This window comes from Salvia splendens, chromosome 6, assembly GCF_004379255.2.
Source record: "Salvia splendens isolate huo1 chromosome 6, SspV2, whole genome shotgun sequence".
Taxonomy (NCBI): domain Eukaryota; kingdom Viridiplantae; phylum Streptophyta; class Magnoliopsida; order Lamiales; family Lamiaceae; genus Salvia; species Salvia splendens.
Genome location: NC_056037.1, coordinates 5,481,196 through 5,493,909, shown reverse-complemented (window position 1 = coordinate 5,493,909; position 12,714 = coordinate 5,481,196). Strand labels below are relative to the sequence as shown.

Genomic DNA, 12,714 nt, shown 5'->3' with positions numbered 1-12,714 from the left:
TAATAAGACTTATCACAATTTAACCATATATTTGACAGTCTAATACACCCTTAGCGAATTTATATTCTTAATTGTCAAAATTATCTCATATTGTGTGGTAATTTATTGACCATGAGATTACAAGATTGATCTTATGGTTTAAATTTGGTGTTGGTCATGTATTTAAATTTGGTTCAGTTTTGATCACTATATATATTGATTTGTAAAACCATATTTTTGTCCGTGATGCGAGTCTGAAAGGAGAACACAATTCCTTTTTTCGTTGATTTAAATTCAAAAGAGGTGTGGTGCCATTAGATTGTTTCGGTTGACTTGATTTTGATGCGTGGCTTCGGTTTCAGCCCTCGACAAATACAAACTGGTATTCCTAGGCGATCAATCCATCGGAAAAACGAGTATCATCACTAGGTTTGTACACGACATATTCGATGATACTTATCAGGTGCGGAATCACATCTTTGTAAAGTTAACGTTTAACATTTCTGAGCTTCAACTTATGTTGAAGAGTATTGTGTTAGGAGGCACGATATGATCCGTAATATCACTAATTAGCACTTGACACACACTTTATTTCGTCTAAATTCCTAACATATTTAGGTCATCAAATATCAAAATCCAAATGTTATGTTAGATTTAAAATAAACAGCACCACACTACCAGCGAATAAGTGACTACAATTATTGTTGGAATATGAATATTTAAAAGAACCTCTTTGTTGGCTTGTTATAATATAGAATTTTACCGTACTATTTTGCCATTTGCTTTGTTCAGGCAACGATTGGTGTTGATTTTCTTTCAAAGATAATTAATATTGAAGACCAGACTACTGTACGTTTGCAGCTATGGTAAGATATGCTTCGATGATTTCATGAACACGATTTATTAGCTACATTCTGTTGGAAACCATGTGCCAAAAAAAATACTCAGTATGTTCCTATGCCACTAGTGCACCTTGGAAAAACCATGTTTAGGAATTGTAGTTGATCATATTTGAGTTTTCAAAGTATAGTGAAAGTGAAATTGTATGTGATTCGTAGTCCCACTCTGCTATAGGAATAATCTTCCGATGTATTCACGTTTAGGGATACTGCTGGAAATGAAATATTCAGAATATCTTTACCAGGCTATATAAGGGACTCCTCTGTTGCAGTCATAGTATATGATATTACAAGTACGTCACTGCTATATCTCTCATATTATATTTCTTAGTTTTGTATGGGTGGGATTCCTTTCAAGCTTTGGTCATTGTCTTTCATTTTAATTCATCTATACAAGGACGTTCCACTTAAGCAAAACCTATATTTTACTAAAATAGATCAAGTGTATTTATCAAAATTACCAATATTGATGAGTAGATTGGAATATGCTTTTTTCATAGATCTGATTGGTGTAGGATTAATAGTTTAAAATAATTTGTAATCATTGGGTCAACATACAAAATATAGAGTACGAGGTTGCAAAGTTACTGCTTTAAGTAATCATATTAAGCCACAAGTGATCCTACATTTAATAACTATAACAGGCTAATTTCAATCGCGGAAGGAGAAGCGAAAGCTCGTGATTTTGGTGTCATGTTTATTGAAACAAGTGCAAAGACTGACTTCAATATAAAGGTAACATATAAGTACATTGCAAATCATTTGTGCAACTCAATGTGCTTAATGATATGGGTTTGCATGTAATACAAACAGGAACTATTCGAGAAGATCGTTGAAGCCCTCCTAGGGATAGAAACTGTGTCATCAACGGAGCAAGACGAGATAGTCGATGTCGACCTCAAGTCTCAGTCACAGCAGTGGTCGGGAGATTCCGCTTGCTAAAAAGGAGAACCAATACATTGGTTTATGCGAAACATTTATTTTTATTGAGCTTTGAATTGTATTTGTGTTTGCCGACAGTATTTCAAATCATCGGATACAGCTGATTTGAAAGCCCTTTAACCTTTTTTTTTATACAGTTTCTCATCTTACAATTAAACCTATGGTCAGCGGCCACAAATTTCAATACTACTACCTATAACCTTCCTTTATTTTTTCTATTCATTCTTCCCTTGTTTGTCGAGAGTATTATTTTCGTATTCATTCTTTACTTGTTTACTTTTGTTGTTTCTATTATTTTTTAATTTATGTAGAACAATTAATTTAAGATAATTAAGTATAACATACTCTCTTTGTCCCCAAAGAGTATGCACTATTTCTTTTTTCGTCCATCCCTAAAAAGTATTCCCTCCATCCCACTTTAGGAGTTCCAGTCACTTTTGTGCACACATTTTATAAAAATGATAATAAATAGTTACAGTGGAGAAATGATAAACTAAGATATAGAATAATCTTGAGAAGACTCTTCTTAACATTATTTTCTCTCTTACTTTACCATTTCTCTACTTTAATTATTTATTAAGTATCATTTTAAACGAGTGCGCAAAAGTGACCGGGACTCCTAAAGTACGACGAAGGGAGTATAAACTTTCTAATTTTGAAAATGTCAAATAACATATTACCTCTACACATCATTTTATTTACAACTTATACCATTACAATAATGTGGACCCCACTCTCAACTAATATTATTTCCACTACCCTGATGCAGTTTCAATGTAGAAATCGGGCAAAAGTGTCAGAATGATTTGAAATTCGCACGGTACATGCGAAACGCGATTTGGGATCAAACTCATTCGCACGGACTTATTAGTGACGGAAATACCCGTCACTAATTAGCGAATTTTTTGTAGTGCGTGCTCCACTGTCCCCAGCCGCCAGAGTTGTGTGTGGGGTTGTTGGTCGGACATATTTGAGAGAGATAATCAGAATGGAGAGTACTTGGGGTGAATTTTATTTTGTTGCGATTTGAGGTATTTAAAAGTGAAAAAAATGATAATATTAGGGAAAGTGGCAGGTTGGTGTGAATCCAGACCAAGGCAGGTTGGTGAACTCTGAGGGCTGGGAGGGGTAGCGGCAGTGTTGCGGCGGCGCTGAATCACCGTGAGAGAAGAAGGGATTTTCCCGATTTCGGGATTTGAGTGAGAGAGAAGAAGTGAAGTGAGAAGGGGGACCTCTCATTTAATTTGGGCTGCTCTTTTGGACCAATTCAATAATCTAAGAGCATCCACAATGGTAATAGGCCAGCCATAGGCTAGCCACAAACTCCTTGTGCCACATCATCAGTACTAAAAACTCCTCCTGCCACATCATCAGCACTAATCACCGGCATAGTTCAGTCGCTGCTTCTTCGGCCAGCCAGCATCGACACCTGCCTGAAACTTCTCGAAGTCCATCAGCACCTCATAGCAGTTCCAGTAGCTGGACTCCTTATAAAGCCCGGGCACGGGGAAGGCATTCTCCGCTATCCTCCTGCAGTCCTCGTCAATTTGGCCACTGGTCTGCATGCGGAGGGCGTTGGTGAACAAGCCCGAAAATCGGGAGACCGCAGCTCTGATTCGGTCCCACCCCTTCCGGCACTCCTCCCCACTGTGTGGCCTCCCCCCGGGCAAAATGCCTTGTAGGCTGCTGATATTTTAGACCACAAGTTGACGATCCTATAATTGTTCGAATGGAGGGGATCATCGCAAACACTCACCCAAGCCTTGGACAGCGCGACGTTCTCCGCATCCGTCCACTTCCTTCGTGCCGGGCTGCCGTCATCAGCCGGCTGCGACGACTCGCCGACCACCCTTTTGCCTTTCCCCTTGCCCTTCTTCTTCGTCGGTGCGCCCCGACCCCGCCTTACTCCCCCCGTTTGAACGGGAGTGTCCGCATCCTCGAGATCTATCCCCAACTCCTCTAAGGAGAAAGTGTCACGCCCAGTGAACTGCGTCTCCGCTGGGGTCGATGTGTGCGAAGAAGCAGTAAAAAAATCAAGACTGGGATGATAGACATTGTCCCCTCCCGGCGTCCCCTGCATCCCCGGCTGCCACCCTGGCATCATCTGCATCCCGGCTGCCCACCCCGGCATCATCTGCATCCCGGGTTGCATCCCCGGTACCCCCTGCCCGCCCGACATCGCTTGTCTGCCATGCATCCCCTGCTCGCCCGACATCTCCTGTCCGCCCTGCATCCCCTCTTATCCCGGCATACTAACCCCGACTGCCATCCCGGACATAATCTGCTACCAAGGGTACATGTTGTAGTACCCGGCCATCGGACCCCATCCACCTCCCATGGGTACCATGGGAGTTTGAGACCTGCTCGTCACTAGAGTAAACTCGTTGTTGTCACCTTTTAAGGACAAAAGGAAATGAAAATAGGTGACAAATTTTTAGGGACGAAGGGAGTATTAAAGAATGAAGTAGAAGAATCCATATTTCAAATCAACAAAATTAATCTTGAAAGGGTCTGATTCTCATAGAATATTGTTTGCATTCCATTGCATTGCAACATTAGAGCATCCACCACGGTGTTCTTCCGCAAGAGCATCCGTCATGCCGACAGCACGGCAAGAGTCGTGCTCACCGTTGTACTCTTGCCGTCGGCACGGACGTGCTCTTGGCGAAGAGCACCGTCGTGCCGACGGCAAGAGCATGAGCAACCGACATGGCATGCTTTGGTTGGCCGTTGGTGTATTATTATTTTTTTAAATCTGAATAGTTCACACTTGCAGATTTTAATCCCAATAAAATATATCCATTTTTTCCACACTTTTAATTTATTTTTTCATTCTTTTAATCCCAAAATTCACACTTTCGTGTCTAAATACCCCTCACTTCAACACAAAAAATCACACTACACCGAACAACTCTCTCAACCTCAATTTTTATGATTTTAATTATGTAAATTTAATTTTTTAGGATTTTAATTATGTACTTTTTAAATTTTTGTAATTTGTAATAGTATTCCGAGTATTTTGCATGCATTTTAATATGTGGAAATATTTTAATAACTGAAGTATTTAAATTAAATAATAGAACGGTGGGAAGAGTATGAATGTAGATGTTGTGCTCTTGCGGAAGAGTAGAAAATTAAAAATGAATAAATATGAGTCCGGGAACATGGATGGAGAAGCTCTGTAAGGAGTATTCAACAAGAGCACTCATCCATAAAGTATTTCATAAAATAAAATAAATACGTTGTACTACTCCCTCCGTCTCACTTAAGATGATGCATTTTCCTTTTTAGTTTGTCGTTCTCTCTCCAATTAATATACCCAACCACTTTTACCCCTCCTATTATAATATTCATCTCTCTTTCTCTCTCTATTTTAATACTTACACACACATTTTCTCTCTCCAATTAAACACATTAACCAATAACTCCTAAAATTAAGAAAATGCAACAAGATCGATTCGACATAATAAAATTATAAGACCATAAAACTATATCCATGCGACTACAAACATAGAAAAACAAGGAAAGAAAAGAAAAGAAAAAATAACTAGATAGAGCTAGCTAGATAGATAGCAATGATGAAGAAAACAATAATTGTGTCAGAATGATTTGAAATTTGCACCGTGCGAATTTCAAATTTTAAGTCCGTGTGCAAATTTAAAGTCATTCGAACAAATTCAACGTTTTTGGTATCATCATCTTAGACTACATCAATAAGGAGATCACAAACTAGGAATCAAATCCAAATTTAATAAACCAAAATTATATTGGAATCATTTGATCTCATCAAGAAAGGAGTTCACAAACTTCAGCCACAACACACGTCTTCCAAGCTTCTCCTCGCCCTCCAAATCGAACTTGAGCCCAGCATAGGCTCTCAAGTCCCGCACAACAAAAATCATCTCTCACTCTACCTTGGCGGGGTCTTGTTTCCTCCATGTGTAGAGGAATGCTTCCATGTCACTCTCTCTAAATATATAGATACATTTGGTAATCTTCCTTCTATGCAGCAGATGATAGCAATGATCCCGAAAGTAGCGATTGTGATTGTGTCTAAAATAACTTCAAATGTGCACCATGCGAATTTCAAGTTTTAAGTCTCCGTGCGAATTTCAAACCATTCCGATAAATTCAACGTTTTCGGCTTCGTCGGCGTAAACTACATCAATAAGGAGATAAACATATGAGTTTATTCGAGCTTAATTAATCAATATCATATTTGTTGTGTAGGACCTGCGGGTCTTCGCCCCATTCATCTTGTCTTCCACGACAAGATGAATGGGGCGAAGATAATTGCTATGTTGTTGGCCTTTTGGGGCTTGGCTTCTTACATATATCAGAACTATCTTGATGATCTTGAGGTTAGGATGAATCAAACTGAATCTTGTGATGCCACCAACACAAGTGATCCTTGTTAACTGATGATCTCCACTCCATAAACTCGACTTTTAGGGGTTCCAATTATTAGTCAATTTCTCATTGCAAAAATATTAGTACTACTACTTGTTACTGCTGCCGATGATTTTGAGACAGCAGATGTTAACAGATAATAGAATATTTGAGACAATTTTTGCAGGTTTAGAGATTGTGTTATATCAGACCAAATATTTCTTATACAAAAGTGTAGAGATATGGCTGATCAAGAGATCTGTGCAATAATTCAAGTTATCAACGTCATATATAGTCTGTGGTTAATTTGTGCATATACAACCTTTGGCCTTTTCTTCTGAATAAACATCATACCACAAAGCTTATGGTTTCATGAGTAAACATCATACCACAAAGCTTATGGTTTCATGAGTTTTTGTCTGGAGTAGCTAACCACTTTAAATTGCCCTAATTAGGAGTATATTACTATAACATTGCAAAAGTACTATTTTTGCTCATTTTATTTATACTCCGTCTTAGTTCAATCGGATTGTATTTATATACTCCCTTCGTCCCTGAAATTGTCACATTTTTTCATTTTCGTCCGTCCCACAAAATTTGTCACATTCCACCTTTATCACTTAGTTCAATCTGATTGTATTTATATACTCCCTTCGTCCCTGAAATTGTCACATTTTTTCATTTTCGTCCGTCCCACAAAATTTGTCACATTCCACCTTTATCACTTAGTTCAATCTGATTGTATTTATATACTCCCTTCGTCCCTGAAATTGTCACATTTTTTTCATTTTCGTCCGTCCCACAAAATTTGTCACATTCCACCTTTTATCATTTTCGGTAGTGGACCCACATTCCACTAACTTATTGTTATTTACATTTTATTATAAAACTAATACTTAAAAGTAGGACCCACATCCTACCAACTTTTTCAACCCACTTTCCATTACATTTCTTAAAATCCGTGTCCGGTCAAACTGTAATAAAATTTGGGAGACGGGGGGAGTACTATACATAAAAAATGATAGGCATTGAATCATTAAATCAAGACACAAGATCATTCAGCCACGATTATCAATACAATGCACAAAAAATGTCACTTAAAAAAATAGTTATAACTAACTTTTAAAAAGTATCTCAAAACTTTTAATGATTATAACTATTTTTATATATCAATACAATACATATACAATGTCAATATTAAATTGTGTTGACATATTCAAGGAATAATATTGACACCATCTTAATAGTTCTAAAATCCTAATTTTGATAGTTATTTTTTATCTTTTTTAATTTAAATAATAATAAAACGAAATTACATATGATAATTTATAGACCATAACAATTGATCACACCGAATATGTTGCCGCTTCGGAGGCTGCAAAGGAGGCAGTATGGCTTAAGAACTTCCTTCTGAACTTAGGTGTGGTTTCGAACATGCCCAAGAGCATCACCATTTATTATGACAATTCTGGTGTTGTGGCAAGCTCGAAAGAACCAAGAGCTCACAAAGCGAGCAAACACATAGAGAGGAAGTATCATATCATCCGTGATATAGTGCAGAGAGGTGACATACAAGTGGTCAAGATTGCGTCAGAGAACAACCTGGCAGATCCTTTCACGAAGGCGTTAGCGGTAAAGCCGTTTGATCGCCATGTTGAAGGAATAGGAGTTCGACTCATACAAGACCTCAACTCGCTTTCAGTACAAGTGGGAGAAATTAGACTGTTGGTTAGCACATTTGTATACTCGAAAGTGTTTTGAGTATAAGTGAGAGATTGTTATAGTTTTGTATACTAGAAATCATGTTTCGAGTGATTGGATACTGTTATAGCTCTTATTTTATTTTTCAAGGAATAAAACAGATTATTTTGTCATAATGTTGTTATGTTTTACATTTAATGGTTGTATTATTACATGTTTAAATGTATAAGAAACTTAACAAAATCTAAGTCTTTGTTTTAGTAGACCGACTATGGGCGTCGTCCACTGTAAGGTAACACGGTCAGTTCTAAACAAAGAAAAAGGAGAATTTCACAACCAAGATAGGCTTTGACAACCTATCGAGAAATGTTGCAATGTCAGTCCGATTGTTTCTAAGCCTTAATGAAATAAGATGACATTGGTGTGGTATAACACTGAACGGATCTAACAGCAAGACGTGTCTTTGTGCTATCTACTGAAAGACGAGGTCTTGATAAATATGTATTTCTTAATCTACATACGTTAGCATTGAGCATGCGATATTGATTATACACTACTTTGATTTGTCAAATGGTGCGGGTTTTTCGTAACCCAATAAGCCTGATATATTGGGTGGTGATTGATATCTAGCGGTGCTAGAATTGCTATTATGTAGGAACTCACGCGAGGGGAGTCTCGTTTGATAATGTCCCCAAGAGGAGCGTGAAACAATGTTTTATTATTCGGAACCTAACTAGTTGGAGTTTAATTACTTTATGAATAATAAATAAGGGTTTCGTGCTAAGTCCACTCTTGGAATTAACAAGAAGATAATTAATTATTGCATAAGAATTCACCATAGACTATAAATGATGTTCATAACTTGAATTATTGCACAGCTTTCTTGATCACAGCCATATCTCTACACTTTTGTATCAGAAATATTTGGTCCGATATAACACAATTCAACTCCAAACCTGCAAAATCTGTCTCAAAATCACTGGCAGCAGTAATATTTGCAATGAGAAATTGACTGATAATCGGAACCCCTAAAAGTTGAGTGTATGGAGTGGAGATCTTCAGTTAACAAGGATCACTTGTGTTGGTGGCATCACAAGATTCAGTTTGATTCTTCCTCACCTCAAGATCATCGAGATAGTTCTGATATATGTAAGAAGCAAAGCCCCAAAAGGCCAACAACATAGCAATTATCTTCGCCCCATTCATCTTGTCGTGGAAGACAACCAGAGAAGCAATAGGAGTGACTGCTAGAGAAAGGGTGCTGATAACATTGGAGAACAGAGAAGATACCACAAAAATTAAACCTACAACACCAACTGAACAGATTTGCCATGCTACGGCTGTCCACACCAGTGTCATTATGTAAGAAACCTCTCCATTGCCAAAGCTGTCCATTTCTCCCCTTATAGTCCTCCATTCTCCACTAGCAAAGAGGCCTACAACGGTGACACAAGTTGCCACAATTGATGTGTATATCTGCATATCAAGAACAACAGAGAAAGTCTCCTTCTTCAGAACCTTTTCAAATGTCAGCTGCATGAGGGACAGCACGAGGGAGTACAGCGCAGAGGCTGCAAGGGTAGTAAAAACTCCAAGAAAATACTCGCTCCGGGAGACCCCTGAAGGTTTATCTGAACCATCATTGGTAGCGAGCAGGGCGGCAGATAACGAAAGAATTATCACTGAATTCAGTATTAGGACAGTGAACTTCTGGCGGTTGATGAAGAATGCAAAAACTGCATTAAATGCTAATTGTGTGGCGCAGATGAGAGAATAAGTAGAAGCGGATAGATATAGCAATCCAATGGAATATAACATGTTATCTCCAGCAATAATGACCCCAACAACAATATAGATTATGATCATAAGGCGAGTAGAAGGTGGCGCTGATAAACTAGTAGACTCATCAGGGGAGCGGAGGAAAAGGTATGGAATGAAAAGGAGAGGGAAAGCTGCTGTTTGGACAAGAGTAGCCATCCATTTGCTGTTCCCACCCTTATCATAATAAAACCTTCCCAAAAGCACAGCAACAGCTTGACCAACAATAAGAAATAATATGTTGAATACGACAACAGTCCACCATTGAGAGCGCTTAAGGTTGTAAAGTGGTCGGTGATAACCATGATCTGCCAGAATAGGAACTAGATTCTCTGTAATGCAATAAATCCAAAAGTGAGTACATAGACAACTATTGCAAGTCTGTAAATAGTAGTACTTGGTAGCACAATCCTTCTCAAGTTAAAAATGAAACTGATCTTTTTAGCACAAAGATAGAACTAAATAACCCATTAGTAGTACTATGTAATATGTGTCTCACAAATTCACAATAATTTCACATGAATTCTGAATCCACTGATTCAGCAAACCACAAAACTAAAACCATAACATTTCATAACATATACTCCACTTATTATCTCCTTCTACTCTTTATCAATGTCTCGACATTGATGAAGAAAATGAGACATAAACAAAACAGAATTATAAAAGGAACAAGAATAAAAAGTTGTAGATTTATCTTTCTAGATATAAATAAAGAGCACATGCTGTCAAGATAAAAGTCAAATTGTAAACAAGTTTTTGACTAGTATCTACATAGGCGGCCAATGTCCAATGAAATATCCAAAAGAAAATTAAAATAAAATGCAGAGCAACTGCAACAGAGAAAATAATTAAGTGCTGAGCACAATGTAACAGCCACAAGTGTCAAATATGAAATAAATTTCAACTGACTCAATGGAATATGATCACTCCCAACTGGTAAACTCCCATCATATCATTTCTCATCAACTCTTCAAATACTCTCCATGGACAAATCAAATAAAATCGACATTTTTGCAAATTAGAAAACCCACTGAATATGTACATTACACTAGTTTCGGCTGCATATTAGTTTGGCTTCTCATAATGGACTCACTTGACTGATAAACTAGGAACTCATACATGCTTTCCTTACAAGAGACTCAAGTTATCAGGTGTAAGCTCATGGACATGCTATCCTAAATATATAAGCAAAAATTATAGTAGTTCCCTCTGAAGTAAAGAAATAAACATAACTTGTTTTATGGACTGACTCCTTAGGCATACAAACAAACATATTTCAGTTCGCCTATATTATATTCCTTGCCACATAAATTACACCATCTTCCATAAAATATGTATCAAAGATCAACAAATCAAACACTCACGCAAAACCATAGGTCTACAAGCAAGTGAGTTGCTGTTTAAACTCCACCCCGTTGGATTAAGTGAAAATCGATGTTATGAGAGCAAAAAATGCTGATTGTTTGTTACAGTGGCCCCTCATGAGCAACATATGAATCAAGGGATTTATGTCGAAAAATGGTTGACAGATGTCCCCTCCAATTACCCCATGTTTAGGCGATTTAAAGGAAACAACACTTGGCCTACTACAGAACCATACAATGAAGTCTCATTGTTTATCAAATTTGTATCATGCACTTTTCATGACTCAAACTTTAAACAGCCTAGCATTTCTTTAAATGACATTAATACAAAGCATCCAAGTCAATGGGAAGGATTAAAAACTGAAATACAAAGCATTTCTTTTCATAACCGCAGATGGCTTCTCTGCCTCAGAAAATCTCCAGACTAGCCCTCCGTGCATAAACTACTGACGAAATCAATCACGAGTAAAATTAAAGCAATAATAAGGCGAACCAAACAAAAAAAACTAGAACTTCGACTAAACATGCAACTATGACCACTAAAAAGTGAGAAATGAATGAATGAATAAATAAATAAAACCATCAAATTCTTCAAAACACACATACAGATAACTAAACCATGAATAGACAAATAAAAAGAATAAGATAAGCTAAGTAGAAAACCTGCCATGACGGGAGCGAAGACCTTGAATTCTGGCGGAAAACGATACAAGTAAAAATCAAATAAATACCGGGTAGATTAAGACGGGAAAACCATAGATGCTGTGAAACTGTGATGCGAAATATCTGGATCGATTTGAAGAAAATTTGGGGAAATTGTATGCAGAATGGATTTGATTGCTAGTTTGGTTGCCAACTCTATCAATTTCGAAAAATGCTGTTTTTTTTTCTAGCTTTGGAACTGAAAAAGTGCTGTTTTTTTCAGATAAGCGGTTGCTGCTGTATTGGGAAAATAATCATAAATATTGTGAATTGATTTTTTCATGATAGTGATGACTGATGATGATATGAATATGCACCAATCGTACGGATTATTAATTTTATCATTGTATAGTCATTGTTTATTTTTTTCGAATGTCTTATTTAAATTAATTAATTTATTTTTTTATTAAAAAATATTTTATCATGTATAGTCTTTGTTTATTTTCTTGGAATATCTTATTTAAATTGATTTATTTAATTTTTTATTAAAAAATAAATATTTAATTACTCTTATAAAAAATAAATATTTAATTACTCTTATTTTATTCTAGTATCTACTCATTTATTTTATTACTCTTATCTCTCTTACTTTATTCATCTCTTCTATTTTATTTTATTTTTATTTAATCCATTCAATATGATTTCTTAATGGGTTATTGGATGGAACTTTCAAAAAGTTGTATTTTTCCTACAAATTTTCAACTTATTAATGTCACGAATTTTACCTGAATTTGTTATTTTCCACTAGCAAAAAGTCCTAAACATATTTGAGTTCTCATCTATCATTTTTACTAACAGTGTTAACGTCATACTTTCTCTGATTGATTTCAAAGTACGTAGCGGAAACATGACAGCCACGGTTTTAAGTGAACTTTATGTTTTTTTGATAATTTATACTCCATTTATCTAAAAAAATA

The 12,714-nt window shown here is 36.7% G+C and overlaps 2 protein-coding genes across 2 annotated transcripts; one reads left to right on the top strand and one right to left on the bottom strand.

Annotated features, from left to right (window-relative positions):
* Positions 1–331: 331 nt before the first annotated feature.
* On the top strand, positions 332–1,820 carry LOC121808669 (ras-related protein RABH1b-like; the record flags this gene model as incomplete). The annotated part of the gene is made up of 5 exons (XM_042209268.1): positions 332–442; positions 772–845; positions 1,083–1,171; positions 1,489–1,613; positions 1,692–1,820. Coding segments are annotated over 5 exons (528 nt in total), but the record flags the coding sequence as incomplete, so codon positions are not given.
* Positions 1,821–8,708: 6,888 nt separating this feature from the next.
* Positions 8,709–12,064, bottom strand: LOC121809572 (probable purine permease 11). Its single transcript, XM_042210281.1, has 2 exons — positions 11,759–12,064; positions 8,709–10,060 (listed from the first exon to the last, which is right to left on the bottom strand). The coding sequence occupies exons 1-2, from the start codon at positions 11,763–11,765 to the stop codon at positions 8,973–8,975; spliced, it is 1,095 nt and encodes a 364-aa protein (XP_042066215.1). The 5' UTR covers positions 11,766–12,064; the 3' UTR covers positions 8,709–8,972.
* Between the last annotated feature and the right edge of the window lie 650 nt (positions 12,065–12,714).